The sequence below is a fragment of the Rhineura floridana genome, chromosome 4 (assembly GCF_030035675.1).
Source record: "Rhineura floridana isolate rRhiFlo1 chromosome 4, rRhiFlo1.hap2, whole genome shotgun sequence".
Lineage (NCBI taxonomy): Eukaryota > Metazoa > Chordata > Lepidosauria > Squamata > Rhineuridae > Rhineura > Rhineura floridana.
The window spans coordinates 159,478,122-159,500,596 of NC_084483.1; the positions used below are offsets into that span (position 1 = coordinate 159,478,122).

General features: G+C 41.9%; 1 protein-coding gene across 7 annotated transcripts in view; it reads left to right on the plus strand.

Annotated features, from left to right (window-relative positions):
- Positions 1-22,475, plus strand: part of PLB1 (phospholipase B1) — a 188,027-nt gene that overhangs the window by 73,450 nt on the left and 92,102 nt on the right. For 6 of the 7 annotated variants that reach the window (XM_061624944.1, XM_061624949.1, XM_061624950.1 and 3 more), the window contains 5 exons: positions 562-670; positions 10,409-10,460; positions 13,755-13,835; positions 17,230-17,295; positions 18,953-19,053. In XM_061624944.1, coding sequence (XP_061480928.1) covers positions 562-670; positions 10,409-10,460; positions 13,755-13,835; positions 17,230-17,295; positions 18,953-19,053 — 409 coding nt within the window. The remainder of the gene's footprint in view (positions 1-561; positions 671-10,408; positions 10,461-13,754; positions 13,836-17,229; positions 17,296-18,952; positions 19,054-22,475) is intronic. The other variant, XM_061624951.1, reaches the window with a different exon arrangement.

Consider the following 22,475-nt stretch of genomic DNA (forward strand, 5'->3'; position numbering starts at 1 on the left):
TATAAAGAGGACAGTGAGCAAATGCCATTGTCCCCACAGGAGACAGGCATGTGTTCAGCATGAAGATCTGAAGGGAGCTTCTAACCACATTTAGCTGAGTGCGGTTGGGAGCTGCCACACAGTCGGGAACCCTGCATTATCAGGATTCCTGATGGTGCGGAGACTTATAACAGCGTTTATCTGAACATTCTTAGAAAGGAAGATCAGGGCAGCACAGAAGGGACAAGAACATGGGCAGTGGAGGCTACACACACCTCCAAGAGACTGACATGTTGCTTGAATGTCCAAATTCATCTGTAGACCTGTAGATGCTCCATTTGGCTGTTGTGGCTAATAGTCATGATATTTGTTCCATCCTTTTTAAGGCCATCTGGCCATCCTAAATTAATCATCAGGTGAAAAAGTGTTGCCTTTTGTTTGCCTGGAACCTTCTGCCAATCCATTTCTCGGGTGCTACCATTATCAGAAACCAGAGAGAGAGAAAGATTCAGCCTATCCATTCAGATTATGTGATTTCGTTATGTGATAACCCTCTATCACATCCCTCTTTTCTTTTTTCAGATATTCTTCGTGAGTTCAATCCCTCTCTGCTAGGCTTTTCTACTGGCAAAGGAACAGAGAACACACCTAATGCCTACCTGAACCAGGCTGTGGCAGGAGCACGTGCACAGTAAGGACAGATGATGGGAGGATTTGTTTGTTTGAGTGTGTAGTCTTGTTTGTTGCAGATTTGTTTTTTTTGTCTTAGCATTTCTTGGTAACAGTACTTTCACAGAATTATTGTTTGGAAAAATCCCCTTATCCTGAGATGCTAAATCCTGGTTGGCAAGCAGTTTTGAGAGGAACAAAGCAATGGCTGAAAGTGCATTGTCTCCACAGACCGACTCACTTGTCCCCAAGCTGAGTCTCCTATTCTTTATCTTGTTCTGCCTACTGTAAAAATAAAAAAGGAGATGCTTTAGCAAGGTCCTTCTCCTTGATTATTGGTTGACTGAGAAATGCCAGGATACTGCCAAAGACCTTTTAACCGATCCCCATCCAGTGTGAACAGAAACAGGGATTCTGTCACAGAAGTCTCCCTTTTAGCATCTCAGCTGTTCACTTTTGTGCAAATGGGAGTGAGAAGCTGTGGTACGGAAGAGGAACTCGGGCTGAGCTGAATTTTTCTCTGTTTCTGTTTCCACACGGAAAGTTGAATTTTCACCTACTCTTACACTGAGTAGATACCTAATTCAAAATGAAAATAGGAAGTGTTTGTCTTAAAGGTGCAATGTTTAGTTGATTAATTGGTTAGATGAATTGATGAAAACATTTTTTCCAACTAAAAAAAAGGCCTTGATTTAACCAGGCAGCAGATTGTAAACCAAATTCTTATGTTTAATTCAGGTACTTTAAAAATTGGAATAGCAAAGCACCTTCTAAGGACTAGGAAGAAATTAAATTCAGTTCACATTTGAGAGCAAATCTACCAAATTCACACTTTCTGAAACAATAGAACTGAAATACAGCCTTACTTCAAAATTCTCATTTATCTGAATTTTGCAATGCAGTTCTCCAATGAAAGCTTACAAAAATGCATGTATTAGGGAAAGGTGTGCATAAAAATTAATATATTAGTGAAAATAACATACAAAATGCATCATATTAGGGAAAATTACTTGCAAAATGTGTACATTAATGTTTACACAGCATAAAGCATTGGGGGGAAGGGAAAACCCATCAAGGTGCCTTACCCTTGTTGCACTCCTTAGCTCTAAGCCAGGAGTGGGGCACCCCGGCCCACAGATCACAGGTAGCCCACAGCACTTTGGACCTGGCCTGCAACCTCCTTTCCTTGGCTTTGTCCCCAGCATAGCAATGAAGCTTAGGGGAAAAAAACTCCCATGTGCATGAATGGAAGTTTACGTTGCTCCATCTAATTGCCACATGGGGTGGGGGTGGTTTTTGGAATGGGGGTGGCAGCAATCCCTTCCTGTGGCAATTAGGCTTACAATAAAGGTCCTGTTTGTGGGTTTGTGGCTAGAAGGGGAAGGGGAAGAAAACAAGGGAAAAGAAAGAGGAAGGAGAGAGAAAAGTGGGTGGTGCACACAGAGAGAAAGAACGTAGGGAAGAACTAAAAGAGGAGGCCCACCCACCAGCTATGGCCCTACTCACCACTCAGGTAGGCATGGAAGGACCTGTCCCATTCAGTTCTTTCCATTTCTCATTTTTCAGATCTTCAATTCAGTTCTACACATCTCTGCAGCAATTCGCGTGTTTTTTTTTTGAATTCCCATGAAAATTCATTAGCATTTTAGTGCAAATTTCTCCAAATAAACACATTCTTGTATGCAGTTTTCACTAATGTATACATTTCTGCAAGCAGTTTCTCCTGCTATAATGCATTTCATGCTATTTTCACTAATCATTAATTTTTATGCACACTTTCCCCTAATACATGCATTTTTGTAAACTTTGCAACTTTGGCATAGCAAAATTCAGATAAGTGAGAGAGTTTTGAAGGGTGGCTGTGTTTCGGTTCTCATATTGTTTCAGTAAATGTGAATTAGATTTATTTATTTATTTATTTATTACATTTATATACCGCCCCATAGCCACAGCTCTCTGGGCAGTTTACAGCAATTAAAAACAATAAAAACAAATATACAAATTTTAAAACACACACAAAAAATTTAAAAACACAATTTAATTTTTTTAAAAACAATTTAAAACAGATGCTAAAATGCCTGGGAGAAGAGGAAAGTCTTGACCTGGTGCTGAAAAGATAATAGTGTTGGTGCCAGGAGCACCTCGTCAGCAAGGTCATTCCATAATTTGGGGGCCACCACTGAGAAGGCCCTCTCCCTTGTTGCCGTCCTCCAAGCTTTTCTCGGAGTAGGCACCCGGAGGAGGGCCTTATATGTTGAGCATAGAATTAGATAGATTTGGCTTTAAATGAGAACTGCATCAAATTTCTCCCCCATCCCTACTCATATGTGACTCCCAAGTAATTTTCCTGGGGGGGGGGATATGGCCCATGACGTAAAAAAGACTCCCCGTCCTGCTTTCAGTAATTTTCTTCCTGCCTAGCTATTTGAAATGTGTGCATAGAGATGCCCTTTTCTGCAGTTATCTGAACTAGGGGTGGTAACATTTGAGCTAGCCCTAGTTTTACCTATCTCAAGTATTTTTAAATATACATACTCCTGTACGGTTTAGTGGGGTTTTTTAAGGTACTCTTCTCTGGTACTTTCATCAGAAAATAAGAGGATCCTCCTCCTCCTTCTCTTCCTTTTTAGAGAAACAGTGGTTTCTTGTGTGTCAGATGCAGGTTGCACCATACACATTGATACCACATAATAACAGTAATTTTTACTGGGGTGATAACACACAATAGCAGAGTGCAGAGCTGATCACTCTGGCAGTTATCATAATCGACGTTGCTTTTTGAAAGTCATTATCTCAGCTAGCAGAATCCTTGCAGTTGTTTGTTCATTGGTGCACAATAACATTTATGCTTCACGGGTTTTTGTATCAACACCCCCCCATCTCATGAAGGTAGATTATTAAGTAACAGAACTGTTCTTCTTGAACAAGCTGTACTATTAAAGGGACAAATTCCTTTCTATTGGCCTGCTTCATTGCAACCCTCAGTAGCCTCTGCGGCTAGAAGCACCTTTTACCAGCTGCCCCTGGTACAAAAGCTATGGCCATTTCTAGACTGGGAGAGCTTGACCACAGTAGTGCAGCCATTGATGACTTCAAGAGTGGATTATTACAATGCACTCTATGTGGGGCTTCCCTTGTGCTTGACTCAGAAACTGCAGTTAGGGCAGAATGCTGCAACGTTCTGACAGGAGTGAGACCCTGTCAGCATATAACACCGCTGCTCAGAGATCTGTACTGGCTGCCAATCTGTGACTGGGCCATGTACAAGGTATTATTATTGTTATATGAAGCCCATAACAGCTTGGGACTATTTACTTGTGAGATTGCCTGAGTCCATATGTGGCCACTCAGCTGCTTCGATCTGTGGACCCTGCACTATTACAGGTGCTGTGTAACACTTGTCCTGCCCTTGTAAGAATCATTCTTTTGGTGTGGTACCACCTTCACTTTAGAACTCACTGTTCTTTTTTTGGTGCCTGCTTAAAACAATTTTTGTTTAAGCAAGCCTATCCAGACATGAAGCTCTTGACATGTTTTAATCTCCTTTTAGTCAACTATTAATTGTAATTATCTTTTAAATGTTTTTAATTGCTTGTTTTTAATGGTTTTAATTGATAACTAATATTTCTTGTTAAAACAAGTTTTAGACTTTGTGCCCCGGTAACCTTCTCAGGGGTGAAAGGCCGGTTAAGAAGGTCCCCCCTCCCCCAGAGACTCATGGATCCAGATGGTTTCCTGAATGCTCTGGGGGATATTCCCAGCTTGGCTGGCAATACTGCCGAAGCCCTGGGAATCTCTGGGATACGGAGGTGACCCTGGCGGTGGACACTTCTCCCACCAGGGAAGGCCCGTAATACACCTTAGTTTACTCAAACTTTAGGCCTGATGAAATGCAAGGATGACAGCTAGAGCAATGATGGAGAAAAGCTCTGTCCGCTTCCGATCGAACACAGGCTAGAGCTCATTTTCGAGCCTATCATGTGGCGGTGATGGCAGTGAAGAAAGTGCACTTCTCTGCCACCATTGCGTCTGCTCAGTGTCATCCGGCGATGCTTTTCTGGGTGGTCCGGGGTCTTTTGGGCTCTGGCCCTACATTAGACTCTGAGCCCTCAGTTGCTCGCTGTGACATGTTTGCGAGGCACTTTGCAGATAAAATTGCTCCCATTCGGACTGACTTGGACTCCTCATTAACTGCAGTTGTGCCAGATGTCCCCAAAGCTTCCTCTGGTCATTTTTCTATGGATACTTTTCAGCTTGTAAAGCCTAAGGATGTGGACAGGATTCTGGGAGAACTGAGGGCCACTACTTGTTCTGTTGACCCTTGCCCATCCTGGTTAATCAAATCTGCCAGAGGGGGAGTGGTTGACCAGTAGCTAACTGGTTGGCATATTTAATTAACACCTCCCTAAAGGAAGGTTCTATGCCAACATTGTTGAAGGAGGCTGTGATAAGACCTTTGTTAACAAAGCCTTTGTTAGACCCTGTGGATCTTAACAACTTCCGCCCAGTCTCTAATCTCCCCTTTCTGAGCAAGGTGATTGAGAGGGTAGTGGCTGCTCAGCTCCAGGTTTTCCTGGATGAATTGGACTATCTAGACCCTTTTCAATCAGGCTTCAGGCCTGGTCATGGGACAGAGACTGCCTTGGTCGCCCTGCTTGATGACCTATGCCAGGCATCAGACAGGGGGAGTGCATCCCTGTTGGTGCTGCTGGACCTCTCGGCGGCCTTTGATATGATCAACCATGGTATCCTTCTGGGCTGTCTAGCTGGGATGGGATTGGGAGGCACTGTTTTATGGTGGCTCTGGTCCTACCTGACAGACAGGACCCAGAAAGTGGATCTGAGAGACTACTGCTCAACCCCCTGGTCATTGGCCTGTGGGGTACTGCAAGGTTCCATTCTGTCTCCCATGCTCTTTAACATCTATATGAAACCACTGGGAGAGGTCATCAGGAGATTTGGAGTACAATGTTATCAATATGCTGATGACACTCAGCTCTATCTCTCCCTACCATCTGACTGCAGGGAGGGAGTGATCATCTTAAACTAGTGCCTGGAGGCTGTGAAGGGCTGGATGTGGTCTAACAAACTGAAACTTAATCCAGACAAGATGGAAGTACTGCTGGTCAACGGAAAAACTGCACCAGGGACGGGGTTGCAACCTCTTCTGGATGGGGTTGCACTCCCTTTGAAGGAGCAGGTCCACAGTTTGGGAGTCCTCCTGGATCCTGCCCTGCTGCTTGAATATCAGGTGGCTGCGGTAGCCAGGAGTGCTTTTGGCCAACTCAAACTGGTCTACCAGCTGCGTCCGTTCCTGGAGGCAGTTGACTTGGCCACAGTGACACATGCATTGGTGACATTGAGGCTTGATTACTATAATGCACTCTATGTGGGGCTGCCTTTGAAAACGGTTTGGAAATTGCAATTGGTTCAAAATGCAGCAGACAGAAGGTTAACTGGAGCACGATGCAGGGAGCATATTACCCCTATGCGTTATCAACTCCACTGGCTCCCAATTTGTTTCCGGGCCCAATTCAAAGTGCTAAACGGCCTTGGACCAATGTACCCGAGGGACCGCTTATGCCCATATGTACCTGCCCGGGATTTAAGATCATCTGCCTCTGGTCTCCTCTGCGTGCCTGGAATAAAAGATATTAGACTGACAGGCACGCGGGAGAGAGCTTTTTCAGCTTTGGCCCCCAAGCTTTGGAATACCCTACCCCAAGAAGTCTGCTCTGTTCCCTCCCTGTTGGTTTTCCGGAGACTTCTGAAAATGATCTTGTTCCGGAGAGCCTTTGGGAGGGACTGAAGGTAGAGCCTGACACTGATTTTATGCCTTCTATGTTAAATTTTACCTTTGTAGTCCCTTTAGTACCACCCCCTATATATATGTATATATGTGTTTGTATATATATTTATATATATATATTGTATTTTATGTATTTTAATTGTATTTTATGAATTTTAATTTATTTTAATATTTTTGTGATTTTACTGTTTACAATTTTATTATGTACGTGTTTGATTTTATTTTTGTAAGCTGCCCTGAGTGTCCTATTATAGGGTAGAAGGGCGGGATAGAAATATTTTAAATAAATAAATAAATAATATTAATATTTCTTGAAAACTGCTTAGAAGTTTTATTACAATCAAGTGGTATATAAATATTGTTAAATAAATCCCTTCAGGAATCAACTTTGCATTTTGAGAAACATAGCCAAAGATGACAGCCCAGAGCTGAATTCTCCCCATTACCAGGGCTGGCTCCAGGTTTTGAGCAGCCCTTGGTAAGTTGTGGTCCAAAGAAATCCACAAGTGGATGTTGCTGCAACTGGCAGAGGGCCAAGGAAGTGGCCTCCAGAGAGGACCCAATCTTCCCTGGGGATGGCGAACACATGAGAAGGCAGGTAGAGGTGACTACTGCTTTTCCTCCATAGCAGTGGCAGGTGAAGGGTCAGCAATGGCCCCTTTAAAGGAGCTGCAGCCTAGGCAGCTCTCTTCATCCATAGCAATGAGGCTATAGGCCCAATGGTGGGAGGCAGGTCCAGGACTGTCTTGGCTGGCTTTATGCCAGGTTGTGGTCAGGACCCTGGACAGGGACAAAGGTGCTGGGACATAATGCACCACAGGTAGCAATCTGGCATTGGGAACAGGCTGCCTTCATTAGTTTAAATTCAAAACCTGGGAAAGTATAGGAACCAATAAAAAATCCATTTGTAAGCATCTAGGAGAAAATGGTCCTAGCGTTTAACATTGAATTATTAAGAACATTTCATGCTAAACCAGCCATTTCTTACTTTGATAATAGTTAATGCAGAATATATTGACGTTATCCTCACAACCCTGAGAGGTAGGTTTGGCTGAGACAGCGTGCCTGGCCCAAGGTGAGCTTGATGGCTGAGTGGGGGTTTGCACTTGACTCTCTCTAATGGAAGTCTGACACACTAACCAGTGCTATTCAGTCAGCTTAACCATCCAACATACTGGCAGCGGTGGAAAAAATTACTCAGAAGTTAAAGATATTACAAAAACAAACAAAAACTGATGATTTTACTGGGGAATGGTATAACTGTATCTGTTTTGTAGATGATAAGATTAACAATACACCTTCCTCTGCACAATATATACAGATTTGGAATGCATAATGGGTTCTTTTTGTAAAGCTTATCTTTAATGTAACATGTATCAGACACTTTTAACTAGCTCACTTTTTCTACTTAAATGCTGTCTAAGACGGACCAGTTCCTCAGTCCCTTGTCTACTGAAGTACTAATGAAGCTGTTACTAGAATACTTATCTAGAAGGCTCCCATTGCTTTGTTAATTTTGAGGGGAGAAAGGAAGGGGGAGGTTAAGTATAAGAGTGTGAGTTTTGTTCCATGCTTCTCTGTTGTTTTTTGTATTTCTGAAAAAAGACAATTAACATCATTTTTTTAAAAAATTCTAAAACCAGTTACAGTTAAAAACATTATTTCATCCATTTATCTCTGAATTGTCCAGTTTCCTTGAGCCATCAAATGTCTGGGTAAACAGGAATTTTTCAAGTTCCTCCTACAAGTCAATAGTGACAAAGACACATGCACCTCACCGGGGTGGGCATTCCACAAACAGGGAGCCATCACTGAAAAGGCCCTGTCATGAGTCAACACAAATCGGGCAGCTGCTGGTGGTGGCAGTACCACCACCAAGGCCTCACCTGCCAATTGTAGAGTCCAAGTTGGTTGATATTGAGGAAGTTACCCTTTTAGGTACTTGGGTCCCAAGCCATTTAGGGCTTTATATGCTAGCACTAACACCTTGAATTGGACCCTGTAGCTCACTGGCAGCCAGTGCAGCACTTTCAGGACTGATGACACCTGATCCCACCAGATAAATTGAAGCATTTATTATATATGAGATTTAACCTGTTTTTTTATAGTGCGATGTATTAAAATTAGGGAAAAGGAACAAAGGCATACATTTAAAATGGGTGTGGTAATAGTGGGTTTGGCTAACGCAAGGATAGCTAACACGAGGCCCTCCAAATGCTGTTGATCTCCACGGTGGAAGCTGGTGGCTGGTTTCAGTGGGGCAATGAATCTGCTCCGGGTTTCAGTTTGAACTTTTAAGGAGCTGTCCAAGGTACTGAACCTAATTTTTGTTTCAGTACATTAGACAGCTCTTTGAAAGTTCAGACTAAAACCCAGAGTGGATTCACTTTCCCAATGACATCGGAGCCACCAGCCTCCATTGGGTCTCAGATCCCATCAACCACAGCCAGTATGTTCAGTGGTGAGGGATGGTAGTAGTTACAGTCCAACAACAATTGGGGGGCCAGAGGTTAGCCACCCCTTGGCTAGTCTATAAGCATTGTGAGGTTATACTGAATCATGAGGGGTGATTCTCAGTCTGTCTCGATCCAGTAATACAATGCTTGGTCACATTTACTTTTTGCATTCTTCTGCAAGTGCCAGAAAAGCTCTGCTTGGAGTGGTATGCAAAAAAAAGTAGGTGCATGGAAAATTCTGTGCGTTGTATCAGCCTACACAGGACTGCCTCTGCACATAGCAGTGGCTACTCTATGTCAGCTAGAGGTCAGCACCAGTAGCAGCTGCTGTCATGCCAGTGGTATTTGCAAAAATCACCTCTGAGTCATCAGTGCAGCATTGCTGTAAACGAGGCAAGTGCCATTTTTGACAGGATAAACAGAAGTATTATATACAGGATTTAATCTTGCCATTGACAGTGTTTGGATTAGCATTGTCATCTCTCCCAAGTTCTGCCAGATACAATAGCTGAAGATAATATTTCATGCCTACAGCTGATATAGTGTAAGCATGCATTTAGCCCAACAGAAACTGATGACTGGATGAGAGGCATCTGTTTTCTACTCCTGCCACAGATCAGTGTTTTACTTTTGCCTTTGGCATGAAATTGCATACATGGAACTGCTGTTCCATGTGTACATCCCCTTGTGTGATCCTGCCGCAACCTATCATGAGATCCTACTGCACAGACAATAGCAGAGCAGACCCACTATTTTGCATTCCTTATGTGGAAACACATCTGGGGTCATTTTGTGTGCAGAAAGATTTAACAGTGCACAGACAAGTGAGTAGATGCATTCCTGCCTATGCAAGGAATTCCACATGCAGAAACAGGCACAATGGTGAATGACCTGCCTATCCTCTTAGACTGGCTATTTGAATATTAAAGCAGATATTGGTAGTAGTAGTATTTTTTTGAATTTATATCCTGCCCTTCCTCCTAAAGAAGAACAGCCCAATAAACACATCAACAAAACAAAAACAGCAACAAAAGCATTCTAAAAAGAGTTAAAAATATTCTTAAAACAGTTACAGATAAAAACATTATTTCATCCAGTTATCTCTGGATTGTCCAGTTTCCTTGAGCCATCAAATGTCTGGGTACACAGGAATTTTTCAAATTCCTCCTAAAAGTCAATAGTGACAGAGACAGATGCACCTCATCAGGGAGGGCATTCCACAAACAGGTAACCACCACTGAGAAGGCCCTGCCACGGGTCACTGGGCAGCCCACAGTGGATATGAAATATGTTTTCATATCAAAGCTCCTTGTGCACTGACAGTTTAATGTAATGATTTTTTTTTACTCTATGGGCAGAGGTCTGTACTAGGCCTGTACCATCTGAATTAATCTTTCTGTCACTATATTTCTTAAAATGGCATTCCAAATGGCTATATTGCTCACAAAATTCTAATGACTTGTCCTTCTTTATGCTTATGTTATTTGCATTTTAGAGACATCCCATCTCAGGCGAAAAGACTAATAGACTTGATGAAAACTGATTCTGTGAGTTTCTACTGATCAGGGTTTTTTTAAAAAAAGATTGCTGTATCTTATATGACTGTGCACAACTGGTGGGAAGGTTCAGGTCCTTAGAAGAGAAGAAAGGGTTGCAACATTTAATCAAAGAGATGAATGGGAAACATGCAGAATTGCCTCAAAGGGGATCCTTAACTGCAACACGTTTCTTTTTTAAGAAGTTAATTATTTTATTAAAAAAAGATAGGAAAACTGCAGATGACAGGCACCATTTTAGAAGAGGCATCCCTCATTTGCTCTCACTCAAGACAGAATGCCTCTTCTGAGATGGTGCCTGCTGTGACATATGGAATCCAACATCTAAAACAGGGATGGAGAACCTATAGTCCTACAGACATTGTTGGATTCAGTAGTGGTTGGTGCACATCTGGACCAATAGGCTGGAAGATAGAGATGCCAACAGTAGGCAGACCCAGAGCCAATGACAGGTAGAGCCAACTAATTCTAGTTTTGTCCCCATCCTCCTTCTTCCTGAGTGCTATAAGGGCAACACTGAGATTAAGAAGGAGGCAGCTGACAGGCAGAGCCACCCTTGGGCTAGTTGTAAGTAAGAAGGTAGCCAGGTGGGGGCTGGCTGAGAGCATACTGAGGTTGGTGGAGCAGGGCCTCATTTTCCCTAATGGGCCAACCTCCATTTGGTTGGACTCCAACTCCCATCATTTCCAGGCAACATGGCCAGTGGTCAAGGATGATGGGAAATGCAGTCCAGCAACATCTGGAGGGCCACAGGCTCTCCATTTCTGATCTAAAAACACAGAAGGTCTGCTTTCCCCCTTCAGAAATGTTGCCTTAGTTTTTCAACAGTATAATAAAGCTATTGTTTTAGTCATAGGCTAATTTATGAAGATGTAATCCATTAATTAATTTATTAAAACTAATATGCTTAATTGAATATGATTTCCTTAATTGGTTGAGGAGTTTCAGATACAGAAAGGGCTTACTGCATCTTGCATCCACCTGCTCTGCATTGCAGCAGCACCACAACTTTTCTGAATAGCATTTTTTTTTCTTTTTTAACCTACTGGCCATGTCCATGCAGTTTATTAACACTGCTAGTGGTTCAAAAATGACAGCAGCAGCAATGGCAAACGTGTATGTTGTTGGGCAGGAGGGGAGTGAGAGGAGAGTTCTGAAGGGAGCAACTGCTAGGAAGTGGAGGTATTTAGATTCCTGAATCTGTTTCTAAGATGGTTCTTGGGGTTTATATCTGAATTGGCATGCTTTGGGGTATGACAGCAGAATTGCTAAAGTGCCTCCAGATTATCACCCTTTTGTGGGAGGGATTCAAGTGCATACTCTAACTTTAGGTTTTTGCAGTTAAAGTGGATTAAAGCGCTCTATTGCCCTAGAGCAACACATCCATTTTTTTTTTTAAAGTCATGGATTGTTTGCAATTAAGAAAGTGATGGTGAAATGCACTGAAATGTGTGGGATGACAAAATGATTAACAGGACTTGTGTACACCCTGCAAGCAAATCAGAATGAATGCTCACTATCATATAGCCATACCACAAACAAATCAGAATGAATGCTCAATAAAGAATGCAGTTGTGTAGTGGCTAATTCAGACGTGTAGGGGCCCTTCATGTTAGTTATAGTCACACCCACTCCCCCTTTTTTTGCTGCTGAGTTCAGAATGAGATTCATGTTAATACCTTCTCCCACAGACTTCTCTAGGAGCCAATAAGCATGAAAGGAGAGAGTGTTAGCTACTGAGAAAAGTCTTCTTAGTGGCTGATTCACCTCACCTCCTTTCACTTTGATTGGCTCCAATCAGCAGGAAAAGACAAGTAAGTATGCTAGAAGACTCATCTCAGGGGCTAACATACTCCTCTTGCATGCTGATTGGCTCACAGGATGCTGAAGACATAGGGACCCTGCTCCCAAAAAAGTAAAGAGTCTAAACAAAGAGTCTAAGATCCCCTCAATGACTACACCTCTGATAGTCTGCACCTCCGTGTAAGCTTTATGCCAACAAATGAGGATGACTGTCTGGAGGAGCTCCTAATGGCTTAGCAATATGTACCAGGAAAAAAGGATCTGGGTAGATCAACCATAAAAACAGATAGGATGCCAGACTTTTTGCTACAGTATGTACTTCAACACCTAACCATTTAATAAGGCATTTAGATTAGTTGTATACCTGTTTAATCATTGCGGCTTCCTGCAAAGAGCTGTGGTAATTTCAGCTTGGTTCTGAAGTTGAGAATTCAGAGAAGTCCTTTTGTCCCCAAGAGGAAAGGGAGTGACTACTACACCAATTGTGTAAATACATACTATGTGTTAAGTAACTCACACAGCTGCCTAGAGAGGTGGTGGTCTCTCTAGCACTGGGGGCAACTGGACGGGCACCTGTTGGGTATGCTGTAAGTTGGATTCCTGCATTAAGCAGGGGGTTGGACTCGATGGCTTTATAGGCCCCTTTCAACTCTATGATTTGGACATTGTTTTGGACTGCTCAAGAAGAACACAGCATTACAGCTGCCAGGTGTGTGTCTGCAAATCATTTGTGTATCTAATAAGGCAGATGGGAATAGTTAATGCACCCATTGAACTCTGAGCTCTCCTGAATCTAACCAGTGAAATAATTAGGGCCAATCCTGAGGCTGCATTAAATCAATATGCATCTTAATACCCATGTATTAAATGCTGCAAAGAAATCTGGCTCACAGCCTTCTGGTTTTGCTCCAGTGTTGTGTTTCTACAGTATAAGATGCTGGAGTGTAACTGAATCATACCAATGATCTTGTTGCCCCAGGAGGCCATTCTGACTGCTAGAATCTCTCTCCAGAACCCTTGCAGCCTGTGATCCTTTACCTGGCAGCATTGGAGTTTGAACCTAAGGTTTTATACATGCAGAATATACCCCAATTACTGATCTGCAGTTCTTAAGTGGAGGTATGCATAGCGTACTTCTTATCCAGTGACAATCATGCTTCTTAAGTATAGAGATCTGGAGCCAGTTCCTAATGTAATAGAGTGTATATAACCAGGCATGTAGGTGATACTGTAGTACCATTAGTGCTTTGAAGCAGGCCACTTCAAAGTGAACCTGTGATTTCTTATTTTACATAACTGTTTCGCACATAAAGACCTCATTTAGGATTGCTGCCCTGGTTTCCTAGGATCAGTGCAAGTCCAAAAGAATGAGCTGACTGTGCCCCCAAAAGAGCAATTTAACTAATCCTTTCTAGGCTGTTGATGTAAGGATTCCTCCTTCTCACTTTTAATTATGTTTCATCTTTTTTGTCTTAAATGTAGAAAATAAATTTCCAAGAAGACTGGAAGCTTGTAACACTTTTCATAGGAGGAAATGACTTGTGTGGTCAATGTGATGATCCTGTAAGTTGCCAAGGATTTTAGAAATGTTCCTGAACTAACATCATTTTAAAAATGTTTATTTCTCTTCCTCATCCTATTCCCATCAATAAAAGATTATTTGTGCATCTGAATGACCATCCATAGATATTTCCAAGAGGTAATTGTGCAGATGTTCCTGAGATACATGTAGGGACATGTACACAGGATTTCTTCTTCACATTCTTTTAAAATGTAATGTTGAAATGGATCCATGTTATGTTGGTCCTGCTCAGAAATGTTCAGTAGATCCAGCCCTACCATTAGGCAGCAGGTGTCAAGTGGCAGTGGTGGTAGCCTCCCTGGCTGTTCTTCCTGAGCTCCTCAGGCATTCCTCTCTGTTGGAGGTCAGAGTTGTGTTATGCTATATGGCTTGTATTGGGCCTTCTAAACTGGCCTGCTGCATAAAGTTTAATGGAGGACACTATCCAGTTGTTAGTAAGAATTAGTTGCTAGTAGGTTCAGCTTCTGTTTATGGAATGGGGGGGGGAGGCACCTTCTTGTCCTTTGCCTCAGGTAGCAAATACTTTGGGCCAGCCCTGAAGTTCATACTATTGACAACATCATGTGGAACAACGTGCTTGTTGCAAGAAACCACACACAACCACTTAATCAGAAACTCTTAAAATTCCTGGAATATCCATAAACATAACAAGTGATTATGTTATGTACTCTTTCTGGATGAAGCTGCAAAGGGTTACATTGGGACTTGCTCTAAAACCTCTTTGAGAGATAAACTGGTAATGGCACCTAGCTAAATCCCCCACCCAACTGGCTCTGGAATTGGTCCAATGAAGCCACTTATTTGAGGATTGCAGCCATTCTTACATGCCACTGTACACATATAATCTGCAGCTGAGGCCTATTTTGCATGTAACAATAAGCCATGCTTAATAGGTAGGGGCAACATTCTAGTGAAGCTGCCTGGTCACTCCCGGCCGCTCCCGGCTTGCTCTCTTCCCTTGGATAAATGGGAGCAACAAGCTTTGCTTGTTATTACATCTGAACTGGAATTGTGATTTCTTTCTCCTTAACAGATCAGGATCGCTAGCCAGCATGAAGTCACACTTTGTTGTTGGCTTGCTGTTCATGGTTTGTTATGGGGAAATAAACCACAATCCCACTTTGGAAGTAATGACAACCCAAAGCTTCATGGCTTATTGCTCCCACTCACACCTAGGGAGGGGCAAATCTAGCTGAAGCACTCACACCACTTACTCTGCAATTGGTCCAATGAAGCCACTGGCTTGAGGATTGCAGCCATTCTTACATGCCACTATACATACATAATCTGCAGCTGAGGGCTAGTTTGCATGTAAGGAGCAGGAGGAATTGGGCAGTGTGCACTGGCATGGCTTATCAATATGTGATAATGAGGCTAATGTCAGATGGGTTTAAGCATCTAGTCATGCCACATTCTGTATGCAGGACCTAAAGGTCATTCAACCTGCAGCTGATATCACACAAAATCATATCTTTGAGAACTCCCGTCAATCTTTTTATTGTTGCTACTTCATTTTGAAGATAACTTTCTGTTGATAAAGTCAAATACTTAGATAACGTATATCTAGATATTTAATAATGAAACAAGTATTATGCCATGGATCCAGCAAATCTAAAAGCGTTCCACTTCCTCTGTGCCCTGCTGCAATCTTTCAGATTGATCAAGAGCACCAGGTTAGCATATTAGGTCACGCAGGGAAATGTTATCAGGTGGCTATGCCACAGTTGTGAAACTCTCTTCCCTTTTACACTCAGCACAAGCTTTAGAAATATTATTAAATGTTTACATTCAGGGTGGCTTGGGTTGTAATTATGGATGGCACTTAAAAATAATAAGTGCAAGAAGCCCCAACATTTAACAACCTGATCACAGTCTATTTACACACGAAAGAGCTTCTATGCATACATGGGGCTCCCAGTCTCTACATGTGCAGCAGTGACTTCCTCATTCACTTCAGTGTCTAAGGCAGCACCATCATGCACATATTCCATTGTTCATGCAGAGTTAAGCAAGGTGCTGAAGTCAATGGCAACATTAGCAAATGGAGCTCTGTATGCTTATTTGCCAATATCCATCTTACTCACCTTCAGGATTGAGTTGACTAAAATCTAACTAACTTACTAAAGCCTCAACAGGTTTTGGTTCTATCTGGAATCCTTGTCCTAAATGTCTGGAATGCAACATGAACGTAACATGATGTGTTGTGCTCATGCATTGGTAGGTCTGTACAAAACAGCCCTATACACAGTTTGCTGGCACAGCAAGTCTTCGGTCTGCTTCTCGCATGATGCTTTCTTCTCAGTTTATTTATTTATTTATTATATTTCTACCCCACCTTTCTTTTCATGATTGAAACCCAAGGAAGCTTACATATGGTTCCCAGGCAGTCTCCCATCCAGACACTGACCAGACCTGACCCTGCTTAGCTTCAGTAGGGAGCTGGCCTTACGTGCCTTCAGATCATAGCCTGGGACCAAGTTTCTGATTCCTGAGTACATAAGAACATAAGAAGAGCCTGCTGGATCAGGCCAGTGGCCCATCTAGTCCAGCATCCCGTTCTCACAGTGGCCAACCAGGTGCCTGGGGGAAGCCCGCAAGCAGGACCCGAGTGCAAGAACACTTTCCCCTCCTGAGGCTTCCGGCAACTGGTTTTCAGAAGCATGCTGCCTCTGACTAGGGTGGCAGAGCACAGCCATCACGGCTAGTAGCCATTGATAGCCCTGTCCTCCATGAATTTGTCTAATCTTCTTTTAAAGCCATCCAAGCTGGTGGCCATTACTGCATCTTGTGGGAGTAAATTCCATAGTTTAACTATGCGCTGAGTAAAGAAGTACTTCCTTTTGTCTGTCCTGAATCTTCCAACATTCAGCTTCTTTGAATGTCCACGAGTTCTAGTATTATGAGAGAGGGAGAAGAACTTTTCTCTATCCACTTTCTCAATGCCATGCATAATTTTATACACTTCTAGCATGTCTCCTCTGACCCGCCTTTTCTCTAAACTAAAAAGCCCCAAATGCTGCAACCTTTCCTCGTAAGGGAGTCGCTCCATCCCCTTGATCATTCTGGTTGCCCTCTTCTGAACCTTTTCCAACTCTAGAATATCCTTTTTGAGATGAGGCGACCAGAACTGTACACAGTATTCCAAATGCGGCCGCACCATAGATTTATACAACGGCATTATGATATCGGCTGTTTTATTTTCAATACCTTTCCTAATTATTGCTAGCATGGAAATGCTTCCTTATTGTGTCAGTTTTAAAGGGTGCCCTCTGCTTCCAGATATGAATGAATTGTGAAGTGAATGGGAGACAGCTGGGGCAGACTATGAACCATTGTGGACACAGCTCACCATTACCCCCTTTTTTCATACTATAGGCACATTATTCCCCTGAAAATTTCACAAGCAATATACAGACAGCTTTGGACATACTCCATAAAGAGGTATTAAAGGGAAGTTTGCCAATGGGGCTGGTGGGGGAAAAGTAATGAGATGTCAATTTTCTATAATATTTAATTATTGTATTTATTTAATTATGGTGGAAATCCTACCTCACACTGCAAACAAATTCTGAGGATGACTTATCAGAAATACAATGGAAACAATGAAAAACATGCAAGCAATGTACCAAATGCAGCACACCTAAAGAGAGAAGCGTAACCACAGCAGCAGTAATAAGATGGCTTAGTTTTAAAGCCATGGAAAAATAAAAAGGTCTTTGTCTGGCACCCAAATGACATCAAGGTAGGCACCAGATGAGCCTCCTCAGGGAGAGCAGTCCAAAGCTGGGGTGCCATTAATGAAAAGGCCCTTTTCCGTGTAACCCGCCATCACACCTCAAATAGTGGGAGTACCTAGAAAAGGACTTCTGCTGAAGATAAACACATATAGAGGCAAGCAATCCTTTCAAGTCCCAAGCCAGAAAGGGCTTTAAAAATCAAAAGCAGCAGTTTGAATGGGGCCTGGACAGTGTGTGCTTTATCCACAAGCCCTAACACAGCCATGTAGTATAAACTGTCACACCGGCATAGCTTGTTTTTGCAGTCATGGGCAGGTACCAAAAACTGGAGGATTATTAAGATCCTGGTGGGCTGCCATACTTGGCTCTTGGGCTGTTTTCAGCTTGAGAAGTCACAAGTTGTTCGGGACTGTACTAGAGAACTTGGTAAAACAACCATGTTATGCCACAGACTGAGTGATATGTAGGTGCTTGTGCATTGTGAACACATGATTTTAAGGATGTTCCTCCATAGCAAGAGTGGGTTTGGTACATGTTTTTCCCAACGCTTGCCACATCAGTATCATGCATCCAGGTGCCTGTCTAATTCCTGGTAACACACAATAATATCAAACCACTGAAAAGAAGCCCTTGTCATTTTCAGCTAGGAAGCTGCTCTCAGCAGGAATGTTGTCTATGAACTACACAGTACAGCCCCTTCCATTACAAACAGCTTTGATAATGTTCCTTCCTATGAATTCAGTAACACTTAAGATTTTAAGAAGTACTTGTCAAGGAAAAGCACTTCAGCCTCAGTTAAGGGTACCTGAATGATGGGCCTAAAGTAGGGTTGCCAGGTTCTTGGCGTGACACTGATCCTGTATCTTTAGGAGAAGAGAAAGTCAGCCAAGTGCAGGTGTTCTTGCTAATCTGTAATGGGAAAAACCACAAGGTGGGATTCTCCCTTCTCCCTGCACAACTTTTAAAGATACAGAAGACCTCTTGGTTGCCCGGCCTCCAAAAGGTCTTCTGTCTTTAAAAGTTGTGGAGGGGGAGGGAGAGTTCCACCTTGTGGTTTTTCCCATTACAGAGTTCCAAGAACAATTGCACTTGACTGACCTTCTCTTCTCCTAAAGATACAGGATCAGTCTCAGGCCCTGGACCTGGCAACCTTAGTGGTTTAGCAAACAAACTTTTTCTTCCACAAATACAAAACAGAGAGTAAGTGTGGTCTGCAATTTAAGATTCCCCCTTCCAATAATTTCAACAGTTCAGTGTGTACTGTATAGATTGACTTGGTGGATAGACCATGTGTTATAGCAGGGCCGCATGTATCTGGAAGCTGGTGCTACCTAATCCATTTTACATTTACCTCCCTTCAGGTCCCTCGAGTATTTGTGAACATGGTGACAATCCTTCATATAACAACTCTGAGGAAATTATACCAAGAGAACAGCATTACCTGCCCAAGGCTGATCATGAGGTATGAAATTAATTTCTGGTTTTGCGACAGTTCAAGAAAATCTGCAATATCTGATAGAGGTAGGTAGTTTCTGTTTCCCATCTATTGGGGAACTGCATTACACATGTATAAAAGAGGGGATCTTCTCTGTGTTGGCACCCTGACTTTAGAATGCCCCCCAAAGGAGGTACACCTGTATTCTTTTTGGTGCCAAGTTAGAACATTTTTACTTGTTAAGGCATTTTAAGTGGCTTTATTTCTCTCATTGTCAATATATTGTTTAATGTTATATTATAGTTTTTAAATTCTCATGTATACTGCCCTGAAATACATTTTTGCATGAAAGTGGTGTTGGGGTGTGTGTGTGTACATATCTATGTGAAACTTAGGCAAGTGCTTTTAGTAATTCTGATTGCCATATTATGCATATATACACATGAGTCCATTGCTTTCTGTGTAAATGTATATATGTGACTGTTTTACATTTTTAATGGTTTTCAATATTTTTAATTTCATTTTTCATTTATTGTTTCACTACCTTGGTGATTGCCACCCTAGGCTCCTTTAGAAAGAAAGGTGGGATAGACATTTAATAAATAAATACAGACTAGGAAGGAACATAGATCTGCAAGTTTGTAGTCACATGCAAACTGTAGAACAATGTCAACTAAATGTTAGAAATATCAGTCACAGATAGGAAGTTACTTTATACTGAGTCAGACCATTAGCTCATTAGTGTGTCTACAGTGGAACTGCATTCCTATGAGGGGAATAGGGGTCTTCTAGCAGCCTTCAGCAGCCTTAGAAAATTCCAGTTCCAGTATTGTTTGAGTGAAGCCATGTTTAAAGTGATATGATACTGCTTTTAATATATAGCACAGATGGGACTTGAGTTGCAGCAGCTTTTCAGGGTTTCAGTCAAAAGTCTTTCCCAGCCCTACTTGGATGTGCTGTGGATTGAACCTGGGACTGTTTGCGTGCAAGCATATGCTCCAACACTGTGCTACAGCCCTTCACCTAAAGGGAGTCCCTCATAATGTAGTTTTGCTGTTTTAAGGGTACCTCAGAAAATGGCACCTCATATACATGTACATGGACCACTCTAAAAAGACTGTATAGGAAAACTCAAAGCAGAAAAGAACAATAACTAAAAAAGGGCAATTAACACAAAATTGTCTTCCTTATATGCAACAATCTGATTAATGCTCCTTTTCTTTCTTTTGTTGTGTGTTATGTATTGTTTTATACTGTTCCAATATTTGTATGGCAAAGAAGAAATACAGTGTAAAAAAAGAAAGAAGGTACTCTTTCAACACACACAAAAAGAAAAAGGAAAAAAATGGCACCTCAAAACATACAGCTAAATAATTTGCATGGGAAAGTTAGGTCCATTTAGGAGATTTTTCACTGTCATTAATGGCAAGATGTGATTCTGTGTTGGAAATAACCTATTAAATACTTTATATCTGCTTGCTCAAGTGTTATCTAACGTTGAATATTCAGTTCAATTCAGTTTATTCAAACTATGTCTCACATCCCACTGCCTGAAGGAGTCCCAAAGTGATTTACAAGGACAATAATAAATTAGTCTTCCTTTAAATAATAAATTAATTCCATTCACCTGGGAGTAAGCCCCACTAAATTCAACACAATTTATTTTAAGTTCTGAGTAGACATGGTTAGAATTGTGTTGTTAGTCTTCCTTTAAAATGCAAATAATCTGGGCTGATTCATATAAAGATATGACTATATAAAGCATGGGTAACCAATCTCATGCCCTCCAGATGTTGATGGATTCCAACTCCCATCAGCCCCAGCCAGCATAGCCAATGATTAGGGATGATGGGAGTTGTAGCCCAACAGAACCTGGAGGGTACCAAGTTCACTACTCAGTTGCAGAGCATAGATAAAATTCTGGGCTTACTTGGAGTTTAAATAGTGGAATGGGGCCTACACAATGAGTCAAAGATGGTCTTGGCTGTCAGCTATAAACAACAATGCCCACCAGGTTACATCCTAGATTACTGTTCATAATGAATAGCAAGCAGTGCACAGAGAAAGTAGTTAATGCCAAAGACAGTTCTGCAGTTTAGGGTGTTTGAGAAACTCCTATATTTTATTGCCTTGCACATCAAAATGCATTGCAGTGGCAGCAAAGCTAGTCCACACAGACAAAGAGTCTAGATAAATCACTGTGCTTGGCTTGAAGCCAGCATGATTACTCTTCTTGCCTTCTTAACCTCTACATTCTTGCACACAATGAATCAGGGCATTGGAGAATGATAGAAAAGGTCGCAGATATCATGAGATAATCATTTTTCTAAGGGATCAGAGGAATTCATCTCTAATCTCTTAAGCTCTCATCCCAGCCCTTGTCTAGTTATTAGAATCTTGTGATAAGCCTCTACTTGCAGCCAATGACATTTGTTAAGGAGAAGCTGCAATGAAAACTCAGAAAGACAGTACACACAGGTTGCATCCAGTCTTTCAGAAATGAGGAAATGCTCTATATTCATCAAAAGGGAATGCTTGTGGAGAGAGAGACAGAGAAGATCAAGGTGTGTTGAGAGAACATCAGAGAGACAAAGAAATGCACTGATTTACTTAACAAGATATAAATCCTTTACATGAAGTCAGAAAGCTGAAGGAATAGAAGGGAAGTAGGGTCACAGACTCTGACCTTGCTCACCCTCTGTGTGTTGATCAGCACTGTGTCCACAGAGTCTATGTATGATATGTGCAGAGCCAGTGAAACACATGGAAATCAGGAGCAGGACAAGAAGCACAATCCTGTTTCCATGCCATATCTTCAGTCTTTGTTGTTTCTGACCATGTGAAAAGGCCTATAGATGTCTGGTAATCTACAAGTCTGAAGCAAGTCCAAAGATGTATTTTTAAAATGAAAGGTTCTGGTGCTCAAGATTTCCTGGAAGTCAGGCCTCCTCACCTGGAAGCCCTGAAATTCCAAATGTATGGAGATGGACTGGCGGTTCTTAGTCAAGAGAGACTCAGATCACACCCACTACCACCTCTTATTTATTCATTTATTTGCTTCACATATTCCAGAGTTCAGCAGTTGAGGTGAAAAAGGGCCAACCTCAAATTTCACTGTTCCAAATATATGTCAAAACTAGGTATATTCAGCATCCATGAAAGAAAACTCCCCTTTTCATTATTCCTATGCATTTTACTCTTCTTCTGCAAGATAATTAGACCATCTTACAAAAATGTAAAATAAAACAATAAGTACAATGTAATATAAAACAAGGTACCACTCACCTCACCTCAAAAAAGATATTTTAGAGGTGGAAAAGGTTCAGAAAAGGGCAACCAAAATGATCAGGCATAGAGCAACTCTCCCATGAGGAAAGGTTTCAGTATTTGGGGCTTTTTAGTTTAGAGAAAAGACCAATAACAGGGGACATGATAGAAGTATATGAAAT